Source organism: Leguminivora glycinivorella, chromosome 7 (genome assembly GCF_023078275.1).
Source record: "Leguminivora glycinivorella isolate SPB_JAAS2020 chromosome 7, LegGlyc_1.1, whole genome shotgun sequence".
Taxonomy (NCBI): Eukaryota; Metazoa; Arthropoda; class Insecta; order Lepidoptera; family Tortricidae; genus Leguminivora; species Leguminivora glycinivorella.
In genome coordinates, this window is record NC_062977.1 from 2569231 (window position 1) to 2591167 (window position 21937).

The 21937-nt window shown below is 41.3% G+C and overlaps 1 protein-coding gene across 1 annotated transcript in view; it reads right to left on the reverse strand.

Annotated features, from left to right (window-relative positions):
- LOC125227893 (dnaJ homolog subfamily C member 16) overlaps positions 1-21742 on the reverse strand; it is a 50656-nt gene extending 28914 nt beyond the window's left edge. Inside the window, exons 1-9 of the mRNA XM_048132292.1 lie at positions 21272-21742; positions 20437-20613; positions 17870-17959; positions 16492-16772; positions 11404-11584; positions 10409-10610; positions 9416-9623; positions 8508-8752; positions 7450-7622 (exon numbers count right to left, since the gene is read on the reverse strand). Coding sequence (XP_047988249.1) covers positions 7450-7622; positions 8508-8752; positions 9416-9623; positions 10409-10610; positions 11404-11584; positions 16492-16772; positions 17870-17959; positions 20437-20613; positions 21272-21447 — 1733 coding nt within the window. The 5' untranslated portion in view covers positions 21448-21742. The remainder of the gene's footprint in view (positions 1-7449; positions 7623-8507; positions 8753-9415; positions 9624-10408; positions 10611-11403; positions 11585-16491; positions 16773-17869; positions 17960-20436; positions 20614-21271) is intronic.
- Positions 21743-21937: the final 195 nt, after the last annotated feature.

Consider the following 21937-nt stretch of genomic DNA (forward strand, 5'->3'; position numbering starts at 1 on the left):
TTGAACACCCGTACCAAGTAGTTAAGCTTTTAAGGGCCACGCCTGTAGTGTGCGGCTTGCCTTTCTGAACATTGTCATAATAATTTAATACACGAAGTTAGGCAGTCCGTTGACGTTTTAGCAGTCAAATTGTTAGTCCTATACCAAAGAGGATTGAGTATTACAGAGACTTACTGTCAAAGTAAAATGTGTAATCACAGTGCATAGACTGCCATCTCTCGACACAGGCTTAAAACTTTTGAAACTCAGTTTTGACAATTTGCCCCACAGACCTATCATTTCGCTTACGCTTAAAGACAGCTGAAGTGTGCGAAAGAGAAGCCGTCACGTATATGAACATCCCATGAGTGAGAAAGAGTCGGACTACCAATGACAAAACGTGACCATTTCTGAGCCCGACAGCGGCCGCTAGCGGCCGCGGCTTTGTTTACATATTTTGAAAATATTCAAAATAATAAATAATTCGGGGGTTGGGGTAATAAAAAAGGACGTGTAAAATATGGTGTCGTGCAGTTTACTAGATTGTTCTGTTACAGGGTCAAATAACCCGCTGAAATACTCATTTCACAGGTAATTATGATCTTCCGATTGAAATTTTCTTTACGATATTTTGTCAAATTAATAACTTAAAACTGTTTAGTAGGCACTCACATAGTCTATTATTAGGTTTTCTTCTGCTGTGTGCCAATATTTCCTCAAAATAGTCAATCATTTTCAATATTTTGTGTAAAAACCTAAATTGTTAGTTTACACTAGGGCTTGACAATTTCATAATGACAGTATCGATAACTTACAGGAGTACAATATTATATTAGTCGATATGTAATTATTATATAATAATGAATAAAACATTAACTAATATTCACTGCTATAATTAGTTTATTATTATAAATTTTTATTTTATAACAGCCAATGCAATAGCTAATTATACCTTATATTTTGCCACTTTCCACGACTTTGTACATCACAAGGAGACATAAGGTTTCCTGTAATAGAACTATTTTTTTATCATATCAACACTTACTGCTCTCATACCAAAGTGACTCAATAGTTGCCACATGCAAAACGGTTTACATAGACGGTGGCGCCCCTATTAATTTATACTCTCTTTTGCCAGGCTTTCGCTTAGGATTAAGCAGCATCAAATCCCATCAACCCGCCGTCTCTACTAAACAAGGAATTACTATGTATCCAGGGCTTCAAGTACGCTTGGATTTTTGCTGCGCGCGTAGTACAGCAGATGGAGGAAGCGGCGAAACTGCTGGCTGTACCGTCGGGTATAATTAGCACTGACTGGCAGGACCATTGTAACGGAATTCGTAACGTGTTTTAGTTTATCGCCACTCGTTTCGAATTTCCTTTTTTCCGCACTCATATGGCAATGTACTATTTTGTATTAACTTTGTATGCGTTTTTTAAATCTCTTACCTAGAGAAAAAAGATAAATAAAGGAATACGTAATACTCGTATGCAATTTTATTATTTGTGCCGTTTGTATATCCGAGGTCTTTATAGAGAGAGTACGTCGTAGACGTCGCATCGGACCGATAGATGGCGCCATCGTTCGTTGTAAGTCGCTCCGGCGTCTCACCGCCGCGATGTTGGTAGTCCCGTTTTTCCCCACCTGCAACACAAGGCCCCCCCGCGCCCCGACTCGCCACCAGCCACCCTCATTGTTTCGTCGAACGCCAAAGTGACCGGTTGTCGCGTATTCCGTTCGAACATTTTTACAGCATGGTGTCTCGAAATTAATGTTTTAGTTTCTATTTCCTTGTTATTTCTGGTCAAACCAGAGTTATTCGTGTTTTTATTTAAAAAGTGGCTTATAACGTTTCGGAATTATGAAATTTTTCAATTTCATCCGTCAATTCTTTCTTCCCTTTTAATTTGCGCTCGTTCGTCTTGAATAATGAGATATATTATGCCTCGCTAGCGATCATTATTCGTCTTTCGGGGTTCTCACTATAGAAATGAACGAGCGGTGCTTTATGATTCTACCCACTTTTTTGTAAGAAAGTTCCATGCTGCAAAAATCGTTACCGTTAATCAGTTTTCTTTTTAAACTATTCGCATTTCCGAGACTAAAGTAGGAAGTGTTATCCGCGTATTAAAAGTTTCGCGCGAGAATATAAGCGGTAACGTAGGTAAGTTGCTCCGCCGGGGACCACGTGCTCCGGGGACCACGTGCTTCGTGACTGCGTGCTGCGCGACCTGCGGGCTGCGGCGGCGGCGGCGGCGGCGGGCGCGGTGGAGGAATACCGCGCTCCAAGGAGGTTTGAATTTCTCCGACGAATGGGTGAGCAGATTCATATTATTTTAGAAAGAATATGTTCGGTTTCCGATTCGGTGCGGAGGCCCCAAGCCACGTGTCGGCGCCGAAACTTACTGTAGCGCTGCGATAGCGCCGCTGACCGCGGCAGTGTTGTCCGCCGCGTCGGCGCCGCCGAGGTTGCGTAGAAGTTGCCTCCTCGTTAACGATGGCCATCTCTGCGGTGCCGCCGAACAACGTTGTGGCCGCCGCATAGGCGTCGCGTGCGACGCTGTAAGTATGTCTGCTGCTGCCCCGACGCGAGCGCCGTGCCGTTAGTGATCAGTCGTCAATACGCAGGCTACCAGCGCGGCCACCTTCTGCCCCCGCCACAGTATCGCTGGCCGCCACGCTTATGCTGGCGCCTCGATGGTGATGCAGAGCGTTCGTCTGCCGTGACAACGCCGCGATCCTGCTGAAGCTGTCCACCAGTATCGCTGGCCGCCACGCTTATGCTGGCGCCTCGATGGTGATGCAGAGCGTTCGTCTGCCGTGACAACGCCGCGATCCTGCTGAAGCTGTCCACCAGTATCGCTGGCCGCCACGCTTATGCTGGCGCCTCGATGGTGACGATGCAGAGCGTTCGTCTGCCGTGACAACGCCGCGATCCTGCTGAAGCTGTCCACCAGTATCGCTGGCCGCCACGCTTATGCTGGCGCCTCGATGGTGATGCAGAGCGTGCGTCTGCCTTGACAACGCCGCGAGCCTGCTGAAGCTGTCCACCAATATCGCTGGCCGCCACGCTTATGCTGGCGCCTCGATGGTGACGATGCAGAGCGTTCGTCTGCCGTGACAACGCCGCGATCCTGCTGAAGCTGTCCACCAGTATCGCTGGCCGCCACGCTTATGCTGGCGCCTCGATGGTGATGCAGAGCGTGCGTCTGCCTTGACAACGCCGCGAGCCTGCTGAAGCTGTCCACCAATATCGCTGGCCGCCACGCTTATGCTGGCGCCTCGATGGTGATGCAGAGCGTTCGTCTGCCGTGACAACGCCGCGATCCTGCTGACTGTCCACCTGCTGTAGCTGTCCACCAGTATCGCTGGCCGCCACGCTTATGCTGGCGCCTCGATGGTGATGCAGCGAGCTCATCTGCCGTGACAACGCCGCGATCCTGCTGAAGCTGTCCACCAGTATCGCTGGCCGCCACGCTTATGCTGGCGCCTCGATGGTGATGTAGAGCGTTCATATGCCGTGACAACGACGCGAGACGCGACCCTGCCGAAGCTGTCCACCAGTATTGCTGGCCGCCACGCTTATGCTGGCGCCTCAGTGGTGATGCGGAGCGTAATACTGTTAACCGCTGCACAGGCGTCGCAATCCTTCTGCTGCGTCTGCCGTGACAACGCCGCAAGCTACTTGAAGTTTTCCACCGGTGTCGTCGGCCGACACGCTCATGCTGGCGCCTTGATGTCGCCTCGATCGCACGAGGTAAGATTGCAGACGCGGCGACCTTCATCGCGCCACCGAGCGCAATACTGCGGCTGCCGCGAAGGCGTCGCTAATTTTCCTGCCGCGTTTGCCGTGACGACGCCGCGAACTCTGTTGATGCTGTTCACCGATGTAGCTGACTGCCACGCTGGCGCCGGTGCCTCCCGCGCTGACGGCGGCGACCTCGAGAGGGCCACCGAGCACGATACTGCGCGACGCGACAGGGCATCGAGACGCCTTTCGAGCTGACGACGGCCGTCTCAATCTCACCGCCGAACATAACAGCGTCTGCTGCAGTGACAAGCTGGTAAGATTGCTGATGTGGGCCCTTGGTGCTGCTAGCCGCCACGCTGATAACGCCCGTCGCGCCCATGATGTCACGCTCACCGCGAACACTGTCTTCCCCTACAATGGTGCCACGACCACGACTATCCAGGCTCCGTCTGCTACGGTATCGTTGCAGACTCTGTTGCTGACCAGGCTGATACTACCCTCCAATGTGACGCCGGGCGCCGCTATCAGCTGACATCCCGTACACTATGGTATCCACTCTTCTCTTTCCAGTTCCCGTGAAGTACGACTGTATTTACACTCTATTTTGACCAAGGACTCCTCCGTCGCCGAAGTGAGAACAGATAAATTCTTAAGATGCTACGTCCTAACGTGGTTTGGAGACCCATAGTTGAACGAGGTAAGACGTCAATAACCGGACGAGGAGCCGCACTGCTGCGAGGGTGTCCTGACGATGTTCGCGAGCTATCTAATCGGAGAGGCGCCTCGCGAGAAGACCCTGTGATTCCTGTACATCGCTCATTGTGTAGGTCAAAGACATCGTAAAGGTTTGCGGAATTAAAAAAAAAAAAAATCCCTTTCAGAATGTCCAGATCTGAATTCGAGCCAGCGTCCTGCATCCTGAGCGTGCGTCTGTTTACCGGGCGGACACCAAAACCGATCGGCAATCTGGCCGCGGGGGTTCCAAGTACACGACGATTTCCCGGAGGCTTGTGGCGCCCCCTGTCCATTCGAGAGATTAACTTATTCGCCGAGCCTCTAATAAACAAATTGGGAAAAAATAAACCTGCTTCGCCTTAGTGAACTTCAGATTCCAGCTCAAAGCGAAAGGGGCCAGGAACTCAGGAGTACTTCAGTAGTTATCATCTGGCTCGACTATACTCAATTAATATAGTGCTTGATTCGATCGTAGAACCTGATTTCATAAATTTCACAACTTTCGTGGTCTACAGAGGAAGGTTGCACCGCTGCAGTCTCCAGCATTACCTCGTACAGCTGCCGATAGCTGTAGGCCAATCGCCCCTGTTTTGCTTGCATCTGCAGCCCGATAAGACCTTCAATAATCGGAACATTGTACGAAGTAAAGCTCTTCCGATGGAGAATAATCTTCAACAGGCGGTGGCGCTGGCGACTGAAGTGACATGCAGCCGGCTTAAGGTTCGCATAGCACTATATGCTATGCACAGTTCAGTTGTATGTTATGTTATGCTGTACGATGGCAGGACTACATCTCTTCTGTTACGAGTAACTACGACAGTAACTGCTGACTCCAACAGACTGTCGTACGAGGTCAGTATGCACCCCCTGGGAGCCAAGTAAGTGACCTTCGGTGACCTCGCCTTCTTCTGCTTCGCCCGTCATCATCGTACCTCTTCGTCTGCGAGAGCCCTGCATTACGCCGTACAACGGTACGTATTAAGCCTCCGCCACACATAAAGCGCATTCCGCTTCGCTATCAGCGCGCTGAATGCGCGTGCATTCCGCTCGCGTCCCGCGCGCGTTGCGCTCGCTATCAGCGCTCGTTCGTTCCCGCTAGCGCCCACTGGGCGCAACGCCAGCGTTAGTGCGGTGCACCGCCATTATTGCGCTCCGCCTACGCTCTTAAAGCGCGCATGTGTGGCGGTGTTAAATTCACCCCTTGACCTGCTACCACGACGTGTTCAGCAACCACCAGCGATGCGACACTGACGTCTCCACCTCTCAGTCTACTCTGTCGACCTTCATTGCACGAAGTAGAAATCCGTCGCATCGGGTTTTGGATTAGGTAATGGATTACCCTAAGAGTCAATGACTGACTTAAAGAAATCGACTGATACCTCCGTCCAGTGTAGTAGCAATCGACAGCGCTCGTACTTTTCATCTTCTAGGCTAGTCTTACCGAGCGATCGGTATCCTCAAATGCCCTCACTAAAAAGAGTTCAGAGTTCAGGAGTCTCGCTTGCAACCGCGCTCGCTTGACGCGAAATAGTCTGATCGAAAATACCAGTATTGTAACAAATAGCCCTTGGGCACGTGAGTGATGACCTTTTTCTGTGTTTGATATGGACGTAAGACGTTGGACTTTAAATAGTCATATCAAAGCTAATATTGATTTAGATAATTTTTACGAAGGGTTGACAAAAGCAGTATCAATTACGTTACCCTGCTACAGTACAGATAGTTACACTACTTTTACAGTTAATTTCCACACTTTGTGTCTGAAATTGGGTTTATAACCTGATAAAATAACGTGTCCGTTAATAATAATAGTGTATCTAAGGTTTTTGTATCTTGTTCAAGTCAGCCTCGCCTACATCTTTTTTTTTTTTTTTTTTTTGGTTTTGATCTGCGATGTATAATAATGTCATTTCTCTAACTATTCGCTGACTAAAGCTAAACGTCATCACGAAAATCTCTTTATGCGTTTCTGGCACCGAGATATTCGCGGATCGAAGGCTATTTCGACTGATACATCTGTCAAATCGGTTCAACTGATTCACTTATTCTTCTATGCTATGCCAATAGGGCTACCAAAGGCTTGCGCGCCAGCTGACTCGCCACCAGGAGATAATAAACAGGTCTCTATAAAGACCTCGGATATACAAACGGCACAAATAATATAAAAATTTTACCTTCCAATAAAATTTGTATTATTTTGCCTGGTATATCCGAGGTCTGAGTGATGCCTTCCTGGTAGGCTTAATATACCGTCGGCACTTCTCCTCAACAATGAGGGTGGCTGGTGGCGAGTCGGGGCGCGGGGGCCTTGTGTTGCAGGTGGGGAAAAACGGGACTACCAACATCGCGGCGGTGAGACGCCGGAGCGACTTACAACGAACGATGGCGCCATCTATCGGTCCGATGCGACGTCTACGACGTACTCTCTCTATAAAGACCTCGGATATACCAGGCAAAATAATACAAATTTTATTGGAAGGTAAAATTTTTATATTATAATACATATTAAAAGTCACAGTTTCGTTTTCTTTCAACCCCTTATTTGCCAAGAGTGGCACTGAAGCTTTAGTAGTTTCATGTGTTCTGCCTACCCATTTATGGGATACAGGCGTGATTGTATGTATGTATGTACATATTAAAAGAACATTATTTGAAAAGTACCTAGTCGATAAAATAGTGGAATATCGATAGAATATTTATGTCTATAGACATCACATCACTATTTTTGACACACACATACACAAATTACTCACACACGTGCATGTCATTTTTGGTCTCGTTTTTGAAGCTTGAGGGGCATTCTTTGTCATCCTATTTCTATGATTTGCCCCATATATTTTTATTAGCGCCATCTAGCCGAGCGTTCCTCAAAGGTATAACGCCATCTTGGCCACCGTACCTTTTTCATTATGGTTTTGAGGTACGTTTTTTTCTTAGACTATCCGTCTATACGGAGTTACATATGTGTTTGTCCTATACTCACATGAGGTACGCCATCAGGTAACCCGCCGCCAACACAACGGCCACAGTCCCTAGTACAGAGGCGAGGGATACAGCCTTCTGTGTCCGTAAAGCGACGGCCGCGCGCTCCGCCCACTCGCATATGAGCAGCATCGCGCGCCATAGCGGACCCCGGGCTGCTTCGTCCAGTAAGTCCTGTGAGAAAAAATAAAAATATTCTAACACATTCACTACCAGACAAAACATGGCGCACTGCCTAAGAAACCGGTCGTAATTTGTAACCGCCCGCTTGTATGGCGTGAACCCGCCCAGCGGGTTGTGCGGTATTTGAGCAAAGTTTACGATTGCCCACCAGGCGGGTGTCGAACGTGTTAAAAGTGTCGAGAGAAATATCGTTCGAATTTCTGCTTTTCATACAAGTTGACTGGATAAACTAGTATTATGAATTTTAACTGCTATTCGGCACTGGTCCCACCGCGAGCTAGTAAACTATGAGCTATCGGCTATAAAAACGAACAAAAGATAATCACTCCCGTGTAAATAAAAGAGACACGGCGATATTTATAGTTACTCGCCCAGCGGTGAGCTATCAATATCGCCGTGTCTCTTTTATTTGCACGGGAGTGCTTATCTTTTGTTCGTTTTTATAGCCGATAGCTCATACCTTAGCTCGCGGTGGGACCAGTGCCTTCAGCTGGGAAATTGCGACATAAAACAATGCGAACCGTCTTAACAACAAACGGATCAATTTGTGATTGTTAAAGGTAGTGAGTCCAACGTCGGTAGTCCTTGGTCCAGATACTTATCCATACTAATATTATAAATGGAAAAGTGTTTGTGTCTGTTTGTTTTTCCGTCTTTCACGGCGAAACGGAGCGACGGATTGACTTGATTCTTTAAGTGGAGATAGTTGAAGGGATGGTTAGTGACATAGGCTCCTTTTTGCCTCTTTCTAACCCTACACTTCCCTAAAATGGGGGGTGCAAGTTTGTATGGAGTATTCCGCAATTTTCGAATTTAACGCGAGCAAAGCCGCGGGCAAAAGCTAGTAATTGAAAAAAAAAAAAACATATCGGATACCTGAACATGTGCTTCATACGCCATCACTTCAGTCGGCTTCAACAATCTCTTGACCAGCTGTTCCAAAGCCCGTTTCGTCTCGTTCAGCCTAGTTTGATACACCACATTGGCGGGTTCACTGAAGTCGTCACAGTGCCCGTTGGAACATACGGGCCAGGTTTCGTTGAGCCATTCGTATTGTATTCGGGTTGCTTCGCGGCGCCAAAGGATGACTACACGATGCTCCATTTGAGATGTGTCGCTACCTGAAAAATGGGTTTAAATTAATACAATTGTTTAGTCGGTTTATTTTGGAGGAATTTTCATATATTTTAGTTATTCTTAGCTCTTTGTCGTGTAATAAAATTACCGGCGACGCCTTCTCCCACACAAACTATAGAAATCATTACTGATTTTTTCTGTGCCAATCGTTTTTATTATGAACGCATCACAGAGCCGGAAATATAGCAGTTCGCAAAGTTATTTTCATTTAAGTTTCAGCGTTTTAATTGGTGCCGTGACCAGGATATTGATAAAATTAACACCTCTTCTGTCACAATTCTTCTAGCTAATTGCCCTCGATATTTTACCCAAGCTAATGCCTAATGGCTTGCACGAAGTTAGGCTGCGCGTGCATATACACATGTGTAGTTTAGGGCCCATTTAGATGGTAGGAGAAATAGCATACAAGCTTTATTACATTGCGGTATTTGATAGCTGTGCAAAATTGTATGTAACCTCAACATCTCGCAATGTAATTAAAATCGCATGCGAGTTCGCACGCCGTCTAAATCAGGCCGTAGTCTCTTAGGCGCCGTTTTCACCAATTTTTCTTAGTAGGCTTCTTTTACAAATCGGTGCCACGCCCAGGATTTTTAGATTCTTGTCACCCCCTCTGTCGAAGAATGAGAAGTGTATGGAATCCTTACCCGAGCCGTTAGCGAGCGCTTGCACGAAGTTGGGCTGCGCGTGCATATAAACATATGCGTAGTGTAGTCTCTCAGGCGCCGCTCTCGCCAGCCGCCGCAGCTCCGCGCGCGCCGCGCCGGCCGCCGCGCCGGCCGAGCACAGCAGCACGCAGCACAGGCGGCGGCGGTGAGGCCGCCACTCTATGGGGCATACGTGCTCGAGTACCGCCTGGAAAATATTTATATAAGTGTTATGAGAAGTTACTAGAGTTGTACTAAATAGAATTTGTAGAGGCCCGATTGCATTTGATAATTTCGCTTTCGACCGAGCTAATGGATAAAAGATCTACGATAGTACCTCATGTGACTTCACAACAATATGTTATTATTTTTCCTTAAATATTTTTGCAAACCACCATAATATTTAAGTGGGAAATAGTACATTACATCAGAAGCCGGGAAAATGAGGATTTCCGGCCAACTGAGTATATACGAAATAGGGATACGAGGCCGGGAATCCGTTTTCACGCCGAGGCATGCATAGTGACTTTTCACAAACATATTGAAATTAAAAAAAATGCTCTAAAGGACAATATTTTATAAAAAAGAGATACTTTGCAGGCCTAGGCCTAAAAAATAATATGAAATCCCTTTACAGTCCTCTCGAGTTGTTGCGCCCAAAAAGCGATACTTCCCAGCCCATTTTAAGGAACGTAAAAACAATATTTCATTGCATGTTTGAGAAAAAGTATTTTATACAAGCAATAGCCTATACCGATCAAACTTCATTGTACGCCTGTTACAATTCGGTGCCGCGACCGGGATTGATTCTCCTATCGCATTGCTGTCGTCACAATTTTGATAAAATAGTACATTACGTGCGGAAAAAAGGAGGTTCGAAACGAGTGGCTTTTAAATCGACCCGAAAAGTTTCGACCTGAAAAAAAAAATGTTACGACCACTTTGCACACTAGTGTGGGCAAAAAGCACCATCTGTTCTGAAAAACCAGTTACCTGCGAAGACAGCCTCGGAAGCGTCAGCAACTGATTTGCCTCGATCAGTTCCCGTAGCGTTTTAGTGGGTATTTCTGTGGTGCTGACGGTGGCCGCCGGTTCTGGACTGTCCTCCTTCAGCAACACCATGGTGTCGATGTGTCGCTGGACTTTATAGCGCGAGGTCACGTTGGTGGAGTCACGTGCTGTCATTGCGACGAAACTGGAAGGCGATACGATATAATTAATATACGACATCACTGTAGCTCTTCTTTAATTTACAGATTCAATAAAAAACTGTGCAAGGAAATTTTAGAAAACTCATGTCAAAGACGAATAGGTAGGGAGTCCACACAGAGTGAGCAGCGTCGTTAGTATTTTTTTTCCTCGAACGGCAAACATTAAATGTACTCATCATCATCATCCTCCTTGCGTTATCCCGGCATTTTCCACGGCTCATGGGAGCCTGGGGTCCGCTTTGACAACTAATCCCAAGATTTGGCGTAGGCACTAGTTTTTACGAAACCGACTGCCATCTGACCTTCCAACCCGAAGGGTAAACTAGACCTTATTGGAATTAGTCCGGTTTCCTCACGATGTTTTCCTTCACCGAAAAGCGACTGGCAAATATCAAATGACATTTCGCACATAAATTCCGAAAAACTCATTGGTGCGAGCCGGGGTTCCAATCCGCGACCTCCGGAACGAAAGTCGCACGTACTTACCGCTAGGCTACCAGCGCTTACCTAAACATTAAATGTACTATCAGCTGCAAAAATGCATGGCGAATTTATCAATGAATTCATTCATAATTTCTCCATGTACTTTTACAGCTGATAGTACCTACAGACGTTAAATCTCAGAGCAGCGCATTCTTCACAGGGGAACGCGCGCTACGATGGTCGAGGCACGCCTACAATGCCTACATTGTCCATTTGCCGAGGAAATTGCCTGCCTACGTTGCTCAGTGTGGACCGGTCCAGATAAAAATGTGTTTGAATAGTATTAGTACGTACCCAAAAGAAACTCGGTCTCTATAATGGAACGCAGTGAGCAGATATCGCAGGCGCATGGTAGGCTGCTCTTCAAAGATCAGGGCTTTGACCTTGTTGTCTTCGAAGTCTCCCAGCCAGCCGGTCAGGGAGGAGTCAGTCACTCGGGGGACGAGCTTGTAGGGGAACTTCCAGCGTATCCAATCTGGAGCAATGAGTTTAGAATTATTAATGACGGAATGATGGAAATCCATGAAAGAGGCATATATGTTCAGCAGTGGACGCAAATATGCCGAGAAGAAGAAATGACGGAAAGATGGTGAATGAATTTATCAAAGCGTTACCGTGGTCTGCGGCTTAACTGGGGCCACTTAACCCCTCGTATGCTTAGACACGGATCCGTGCATGGGAATTTTAATCTATTGCTTTAAATGTCAAGGTCATAAGGGTGGTAGGCGAAGATATACTTACTTACATAGATAAATACATAGAGAATACATAGAACTTGCATTTTTATTTACTGTATGTTCTGTATAGATCGCGTGTACAACAGACCCTTTAACACAACTTGCCTTGTCGCGCGCGAGTCATCATACATCAAGCGCGACTTCAAACAAGGCAAGTTAAGTAACTTATTGAAATTCTAGACAAATGTATTCCTAAAAAACGTGTAATAATAAAACCAGGAAATTCTAATATTTGGCTCACTCGAGGTATCAAAATATCATGTAGACATAAGCGCCTGTTGCGAACCCACGTTACAGCATCTAGGAATCAAATATTAAATCAACACTATAAGTCCTATGAAAAAACTCTAAAGAAGGCTATCATAACATCTAAAAAACTACAATATATTAGAAAGATGAATAAGGCACCAAATAAAGTAAAATGCATGTGGCAAATAATTAAACAAAATAACAATAAGAAAACCAGTTTTAATAAGAAAAATTTACAAATCACTATTGATGACAAATTAATATCAAACCCTAAGTTAGTTGCTAACGCATTCAATAACTTGTTTGTGAATGCTGGGCGGTCCCGGGCGGACGCGGAGCCGGCCCTGCGACCGGCGGAACCGCAAGAGGTCTACTCTTTAATACGCGGATTGAAGAACAAAATGAGTTACGGAATAGACGAGTTACCGGCCACTCTTATAAAAACTTGTGCGGATGTATTAACTCCGCCACTTACGTTTATTATCAATCAGTCGTTTTCTGAAGGTATATTTCCCGATAAATTAAAACAAGCCATTATAAAACCTGTACATAAAAAGAATACGCGATCCGACCCGAATAACTATCGTCCGATTGCGCTATTACCTGTACTTTCTAAAATATTTGAGAAAGTCATGTGCAAACGGCTCTACTCCTACTGCGAAAAATACAATATCCTTGATAACGCGCAAAACGGTTTTCGCAAAAAACGATCAACCACTTTAGCTGCTTACAAATATGTTAATGATATTTTAAATGTATTAGATAAAAAAGAGTACGCGATCGGTGTGTTGTTCGATATGACGAAAGCCTATGAAAAAGTAAAATTTAATATATTGCTCGATAAACTCTACGGTATTGGAGTGCGAGGCATTACGCATAATTGGTTCAAATCCTATTTAAGCAACCGGATGCAGTACGTTGATATCGAATACACGAATGACAAGTCAAAAGAAATTAGCACTATCAGGTCAGACGTCCAGCCCGTGTCGGACTCTATACCACAAGGCAGCGTGCTCGGCTGTCTACTGTTCATCATTTACATTAACGACCTTCCAAAATCTCTTGATGAAAAATGTGTAATGTTCGCGGATGATTTTTCGTTGTTGTTATCATGTGACGGCAGTATAAACCTTAATGAAAAACTAACGGAGAAAATAACTAACATTATAAACTGGACAAAAGACCACAACCTAGAAATCAATTTTGAAAAAACTAAAATAATGCAATTCAGGCCCCACCAAAAACAAGAATTAGACATAGATTTTGAGTTCCGAAATAAAAAAATAGAATGCGTGCCCTCCTTCCCACTTCTCGGCATAACAATTGACTCTCATTTGAATTGGAAAGACCATGTCGAAAAAATAAAAACAAAAGTTAGCCAATTTATTTACGCCCTGAGACAATTAAAAAAGACCACTAATTTACAAACTGCTCTCACAGCTTACTATGCATTCACCCAAGCATGGCTTTGCTATGCTATAATTTTATGGGGAAACAGTACAAACGCACAACGCCTATACATTTTCGAATTATGTAAATTTGTTAAAACGCACTCTGAGTTCTACACTAAACTTGTGTGTGTGTGGATTGAGTGAGCACCTTCCGAAAATGAAAAAAAATATGCTGATCATTTAGTAAAAGTTCTAAAACAATTGTAAAACGAATCTCTGAATTTGTAAAAAGATAAATCAAAAGATACAGCCATTAACATGTGCTCACTCAGTTCTCACAAACTACCAACGAAAACAGTGAATATATTCATTTAACATATAATATTTATATACTAACATTTAGTAAAAAATAGGCCAACCTACCTCTATAAATATTAGATCACCTAGTGACGTATTAAATTTTTTACAAATAGTTTCTTATGCTCACTCAATCCACACACTTTTGAAAAGCCGAATTTTGATGAAAAACATAAGATTTAGACCGCTATTATATGTGTATAGTTTAGTAAAAGTGAAATGGGAATTTGTAAAATACAAAACAAACCACTAACGTGTCAGGTTTTTTTATAATAAATTTTTGTAAGTGCTCACTCAGTCCACACGTTTTGAGAAAGTTAAAAATGTAAATATCTTACGATTTGTAGCACCTAAGACACTCGAAAGTACTTCAACATTTAGTAAAAATTTTTACTAAATATCCACCATCTAATATTTTATATTCGTTGTCTGGTTTTAAAGATATTCAGACATAACTTTTCTCATACAAATGTATCAAGTAGGGTGACCACACTATGTCGGCTCCTGATTTTCCCCACCTTCCCATTGTCATATTGAGATTGGGGAGTTTCGTTCAATTTTGATAATAGTTTACCGGATTTGTAAGTGGGAGCGAGAAAAGAATAACTATTTCTCGCTCCCACTTACAAATCCGGTACGCTCATCTGTTAGCGCGATTAGATTACCAGGTTCTGGTTTCTTACTAGTGAAGTATTATATTCTTTGTTTCTTACCAATTATCATTCATGTCCTTTTTAATGCATGCATGTCGATATGGTTATTATCCTGACGTCGATAAAAATTACACAATACACATCATCACTAGGCCAAGAACATAACCTAAAAACAGTTTGCAGATGGATAATTAATATGGTATTAGTTTAATATTATCAAAATTGAACGAACGATACTCCCCAATCTCAATATGACAATGGGAAGGTGGGGAGAATCAGGAGCCGACATAGTGTGGTCACCCTACTTGATACATTTGTATGAGAAAAGTTATGTCTGAATATCTTTAAAACCAGACAACGAATATAAAATATTAGATGGTGGATATTTAGTAAAAATTTTTACTAAATGTTGAAGTACTTTCGAGTGTCTTAGGTGCTACAAATCGTAAGATATTTACATTTTTAACTTTCTCAAAACGTGTGGACTGAGTGAGCACTTACAAAAATTTATTATAAAAAAACCTGACACGTTAGTGGTTCGTTTTGTATTTTACAAATTCCCATTTCACTTTTACTAAACTATACACATATAATAGCGGTCTAAATCTTATGTTTTTCATCAAAATTCGGCTTTTCAAAAGTGTGTGGATTGAGTGAGCATAAGAAACTATTTGTAAAAAATTTAATACGTCACTAGGTGACCTAATATTTATAGAGGTAGGTTGGCCTATTTTTTACTAAATGTTAGTATATAAATATTATATGTTAAATGAATATATTCACTGTTTTCGTTGGTAGTTTGTGAGAACTGAGTGAGCACATGTTAATGGCTGTATCTTTTGATTTATCTTTTTACAAATTCAGAGATTCGTTTTACAATTGTTTTAGAACTTTTACTAAATGATCAGCATATTTTTTTTCATTTTCGGAAGGTGCTCACTCGTCGCGCTCTCTGCTGTCACCCTATGATATAATATAATATAGCTTCATTGCCGGCTGTATAAATGTGCTAGATTAGTTACTTAGTTTTAGTCTTTATTGATTATCGATTTCGTTAAATTTTATAACCATTTTTTTCGTTAAATTTTGTAACCATTTTTTTGTTTCAGAAATTGGCATAAAGGACTTAAGTGCCAGTAGCTTTGGCGCTTAAGTCCATCGATCGTGAATAACTGTGTTAATAAATCGATGAACTTTTCCTGTCTACGTTTTCTAAGCGTATCGCGAAGTCTATAGCTCACAGAGTCACGATTCATAATGATTTAATGAATGTAATGACAGATGATTGTATAAATTAATATTGATTGAAAACAAACAAAAAAATCATAAAGATCAAATTAATAAATGACAACATAACATACTCAGGGCTAAAAATAGGATAAAAACATACAAATGAATTCACCCTTGAAATGAAGAACCCTTTAACCGCCGTAGTCCTATTTATAAGATAAACAATATTCGCCGAGGTCTGATAAATACGACAAGCGTATAACTTCGTACTACCGTCGGCGACACAAGCACGGCTGCGTGGAAAATTGAATGAATGGTATACTCTTGGGTCGACAGGTTCGTTTTTCGTCACGTTCCTAAATTTATCCGATTCTGCTTTCGTCAGCCATTCTTTATTCGTCACGATCGTCGATCCATTTCGTTGTTCGTCTTTATCTTAATCCGTCTCGTTCTTTACTCGTCATAATCTTCTTTTGGCATGTTCGTTGTTAAATCTAAGTTTTTCGTGTTTTTTCGTAGTCTTAGGACGGTACCAACTTAGAATATAACCAAATACGAAATGACGGAAAAAGATTGAGTAGAAATAAGAAAAACCCTAACAACTCATTATGGTCAAAGACGATAATGACTGCAGACTAAGTTGACGAATGAAGAATGGCTGACAAAGCAGAATCGGACCAATTTAGGAACGTGAAGAAAAACGAACGTGTCGTCCCAAGAGTATACCGAATGATTCACTTAAATATTTTAACTAATTACACTCACCCAATATCTTCGGAATGGAGCTCAAACTCTCCTTATAAATATACACATGTTGTTGCAGAACCAGGGTAAGACACGGCACGCCATGCACGCCGATTCTTCTGACTAAGCTCGCTTCATGGCCAGCGTGCACCGTGGCCGCCGTCACACCGAGCGGCTGCAGCGCCTCCACGAGCCGCCGCCAGAAGGCCGCCGCCCGCACGCAGTCGAAACACCAGTCGGTGTAAAAGAGGACAAGCGCGGGTGTGTGGACCGATTTCTCCATTATGTTGTTTTCGAAATGCCTGATTGAATTGAAAATATATATGATCACGTTGGAAATAGAATAGAAATATTGTTCAGTTGGCTTTTGTTTTACCATAATTTTTTTCCTATATTTTATTTCTATTTTAGGCATGATTAAAGAGTAGTCCCCTTATTCATAAACATACATTAAAGTTATAAAGCCGATAAAGTTCATTTGTCCCTTTCTATCACACAAATACGTCGGAAAGGGACAAACGAACTTTATCTGCTTGATAACTTTAGTGAACGTTTATAAGGGGGTTTGTGTTTAAATTGCATGTATGTAAAACTTGACCAGAATTACAAGGTGCTCGCGAGGAACCCGCATAACTTGAACCACGCGTTTCTGAGGCCAAAAGAAAGAAAAAATGTTATATGAATTTTCAAAAAAAAATCGCAAAAAAAAGGGTTCCGTACAAGCTTTTTTTATCGTTTTTTTCATAAAACTCTACAACTTTTTCCCTCAAGACGTATTTTCACATAAAAAGCAATTTTTATGCATAAAGTTTATTGTTAGACAATTAAAATGAGTTCCTTAATAAATTTTTCTAAAAATGTCCAAATTTTTTGGAAGTTTTATCTTGTCAAACGCGATTTTGACATCTATCAATGACTACTGTGAGATCTATCGGCAAATTGCGCATCAGCGCCGTTAAGAAAACCTTTTGCTCTGAGTAACAATACCGAAATGTTTGTTTTTTGTTGAATTGGCAATAACTCTGAAACTAGACGAAATCTAGAAAAAGTTTATATGACATTTTAGTCTTCAAATGTGACCAAGAATATGTTCGTTAAAGTTATATGGGTTCCTCAAAAAACATTTTTTTCCACACCTTAAATATTTTGACTAGTCAAGAGGGTGCTGTTATTCTGACGTGTGTAGTGCGGTGACAGTTCAGTATATTATGAAAAAAAAAAAATGTTCTAATGAAGTTTCGCAAGATGCCGCTTAGTCATATATTTCTGGTCAGGCTATATGTTTAAATATTGTACAACAATCATTTGATATAATGCTGCCCTATTATTTAATGTTTAACATATCATTATCAAAAAAATGGTTGACTAGGATAAATTAAATTAGAATTTATTTACTTACTTAGCAGTGACTGAAAGCTTATGAAATAATGTGATGTCTTGGTCCTGAGTTCTGAAGTGGTTTCCAAAGAACTCTTCGAATGGGTCAGTGCTGTAACAATGAAAAGTGTATATTTAATAAACAAGGCTAGATTCCTAGAGGTTAGCCTACCAAACAAACGCTGTAGTACAGTGTTGGGGAAAGTATGGCCCGCGGGCCAAGTCCAGCCCACAGAAGGCTTTTATCCGGCCCACCACCGGTCCTTCAATTCAAAATAGTGTGTGCATAGATTTAGAATTATTAAACTAGATTGTGGAATCACATTTTTTGCCATACTAAATTGAACCTTATCACTGAGACAGAAAGGTGATCGTATCAGACTAGCGAAAACGGTCCACATGAGAGGCCCCTCTCTAATGCATTGTTTGGGCTGGTGTCCCTCTCCCAGAGGATGTGGCCAGTGTTAATGAGGTTACCATAGTAGTAGTATTTTTATCTGTATATTATCTGACTTTATAACTTCTTATATTATTTTAGTGTTATATTCAAACTAGGGATTTCGATATATTTAAAGAATTGGAAAATAATTATAATGTAATTATTTTGATGCCAATAAATCAAAGATTTGTAATGAAAAAACCTGCTCCTGCAAAAAATATGTTCAAATGGGTATTAGTAGATTTGGTAGTAACTTTGAAAATTGACTGGTATCCCCAATGTATGACAGTGATGACGTCACTGAATAATGTTGACATTGTCAGTAAGTGCGAGAGGGACACCAGCCCAAACAATGACCTCTCATGTGGACACACTTTTTGACCTAACTACTCATTCTGGTTTAACTGTAATTCTGTGAGTGTGTGATATAGCCAGCACTGTAGTAAAAATGCATTTTTGTTATAAATCAGGGTTCGAGGATATATATCAATGGATATATATATCAAGATATATCGGATATATTTCCAGCGGAGTTCGACGATATATAACAATGGATATGAATATCCGATATTTATCATTTGTTTATAAAATATTGCAATACAAAAATGGTTTCGAAAAATGTAACATTGTTAAAAATATAGTTTTTTTGTGTTTGTTACTGTTTTTCTACTAAATGTTATGTTTTTAGTAGAATTTTCCTTATCTAAAGTTGTATTCATAAAATAATGCAACAAAATAATAATATGCCTTCCATACAAAATGGATATTATATCAAAGTTGCTGTATATCCAATATATACAAAATGGATGTATATCCGATATATATCATAAATATCCGATATTTTGATATTTATTATAAATATCGGATATTTTCGAACCCTGTTATAAATCTGGCTCGCCTCTAAAATTCCTTCAAATTTTGGCCAGCAATGAAAAAAGTTTGCCCACCACTGCTGTAGCACAATCATTTTACAATACAAAGTTCGTAAATAGCTTTAAACATGTGAACTCTCAGTAAACACTGATTAGTTTAAACAGGCCAAATGTGAAGGCCAGACACACTTAACTATATTTACCTTACTCTTATTACTCAGGTTGGTTACAAATTATACCCGTTCGATCAAAAAAAAAATTTTGAAAATCGGTCCACAATTCTCGGAGATATCGAGGAACATACATACAAAAAAAAAAAAAAAAACATTCAGTCGAATTGAGAACCTCCTCCTTTTTTGAAGTCGGTTAAAAAGTTGATATAGAAACAACAAAGTTCTGCTTTATATAGAATGAGATTTTAAATGACTCATCGGTTCTTATTTTTTGATTCAGATGTGTTTGATCCAGACTGAGTTTGTTTACCAAGCAATTAGTATGTGTGATTCAAAGTGGCTAAGGAGGTAAATATTTGGAAGAGATTCAATTTAAACCTGAATGGACTACTAAACTGAATCACAGTAAAAATATATTAGGTAGGTACTCAATCTTTTGACCAAATAGGATCACTACTGACACCATACTTACAGCCCAATATCAACCACTGTGCATTTTGATAAGGTTTACAATGTCATGCTGCATATCAAAGATTAATTAATAAAGTGCCTTGTCTTTTTAAGGGCACATCTCTTATAACCTCGTAAGGCCCACTATAGTTAATTTTCCCATTTTGAATTTGAACCTTATTCTATAAATAAATTGGTAAGATTTTCGTTTGTTTCAAAAATCAATATAACAATGGAAATTCTACTTTATTCCGTTCATGGAAGGTTCAAATTAGATTGCAATACTATGTACATTGTAATGTACATTGGGCCTTACGAGGATAATTTAGTAGGAATAAAGGAACAGAAATAAATATTTTAAAGAGAGTTTTATTTACTACTAGCTTTTTAACGCTTCGCTCGCATTAAATTCGAAAATTGCAGAATGTTCCATACAAATTTCCAACCCCCATTTTAGGGAAGTGGGGTGTTAGAAAGAGACAAAAAGTAGCCTATGACACTCTCCATCCCTTCAGCTATCTCTACTTAAAAAATCACATCAATTCATTACTCTGTGTTGCCGTGAAAGATGGACAAACAAAGAGACACACACTCTTTCCCATTTATAATATTAGTATGGATTTATATATTTTTTACTGTAATTTGAAATACTAACCTGAACCGAGAATAAGTGCTGTAGTCATGTCTCTGTTTGTAGAGGTGTTCATCTTCATTTGTGATACCATACTGGTCATAAGCTTGCCGGCGCTCCGTGTCCGAGAGTAGCTCATATGCCTGCTTGATTTCCACAAAGCGGGATTCTGCATTTGGGTGAAGGTTTTTGTCAGGATGCCTGAAAAGTAATTAATAAAATATTGGTACCTTCTCCTGATCATTGCAAAAAGACATCATGCAATCTTTATTGTTTACAATATTGACTGTTATTTCAGTATAAATATATGAGACTGAAGTATTAACATCCTTTATACCTATCTCAGGCCCATTTACCTGGTCTCCTTCACTTAAGGAAATCATTGAAATAAAATCTTTCAGAAATATTTTTTTCTTTCTTAAAATAATGTCATATTTATTAGATATCTTAGAGTTAACTAAACTCCAAGATATCTGTGGAATCCTAGGGATTTGAAAACACAAATGTGTCACAAAAAAACCCCAATATTGATGTGTTTATTGCAAATAAACAAAAATTTAAAATTAAATATATCTATATCCCCTCAATTCTGGGCCTCATTATTTTTTGAAATGGGCTAAGTTAGAAATGGTGCATTGTATTTTGAAAAAAGCACATTTTAATTACATATATAAACGGTATGGACTGTAAGAAATCTACCACATGATATCAATAAACAAACTGAATAGTTGCTAATGTTTATGGATTTGTCGCGCCATTTGTTTATTCATAACTTATTGATCCAATCACAAAACAAAACCAGGTCAGTGCTGTTCACTATACGATAGATGATACGATAAAACTATGAACGTAAACTCACCATTCTTTAGCTTTTTGCCTGTAAGCTTTGCGGATTTCTACAAGTGTCGCTCGACGGGAGATCCCGAGGATCTCGTACGGGTCACCGATCTTCTGGGCTAAGACCAGCGGGCATAACGCTGCCACTAACAGTACCCACAGCCATCGCCTCTTCCAACCCTTGTATATCCATTGCATATTACCAGACTGTCCCAACCACAACCCTCAGGAAGCTACCTCCACACTATTCATAGAACTTTCATACCGACGCTTTACACACGCTGACTACACACATGACACACCAGAAAATAATACAGGAATTCATGAAACTCTTATCAGTCATTAGTCTTAAAATAGAACACAGATGGCTGAAAATTTGTAGAATCGGAAAAATCTCGCGAAAATTATAAAATGTCAACCGGGGTGTACCATAGACAAGATCCTTTACTTTCTTAATTTACTGCAGAGTGCAATGACTGCAATGCGATTGGAATGATCGACCAAAGAACGAACGGATACAAAATATTCAATCCATAAACAACATGGGACTCGAATGGAATGAATGGTTGGACCATATGGCTTTGACGTTTTCCAGCTGGCTGTCACTGCTGTCATTACGTCACATCAAAGAACGTCACACTTGTGACTGTCCTATTGGTTGGTCGGTCAGTCACTTGTCATTGTCACT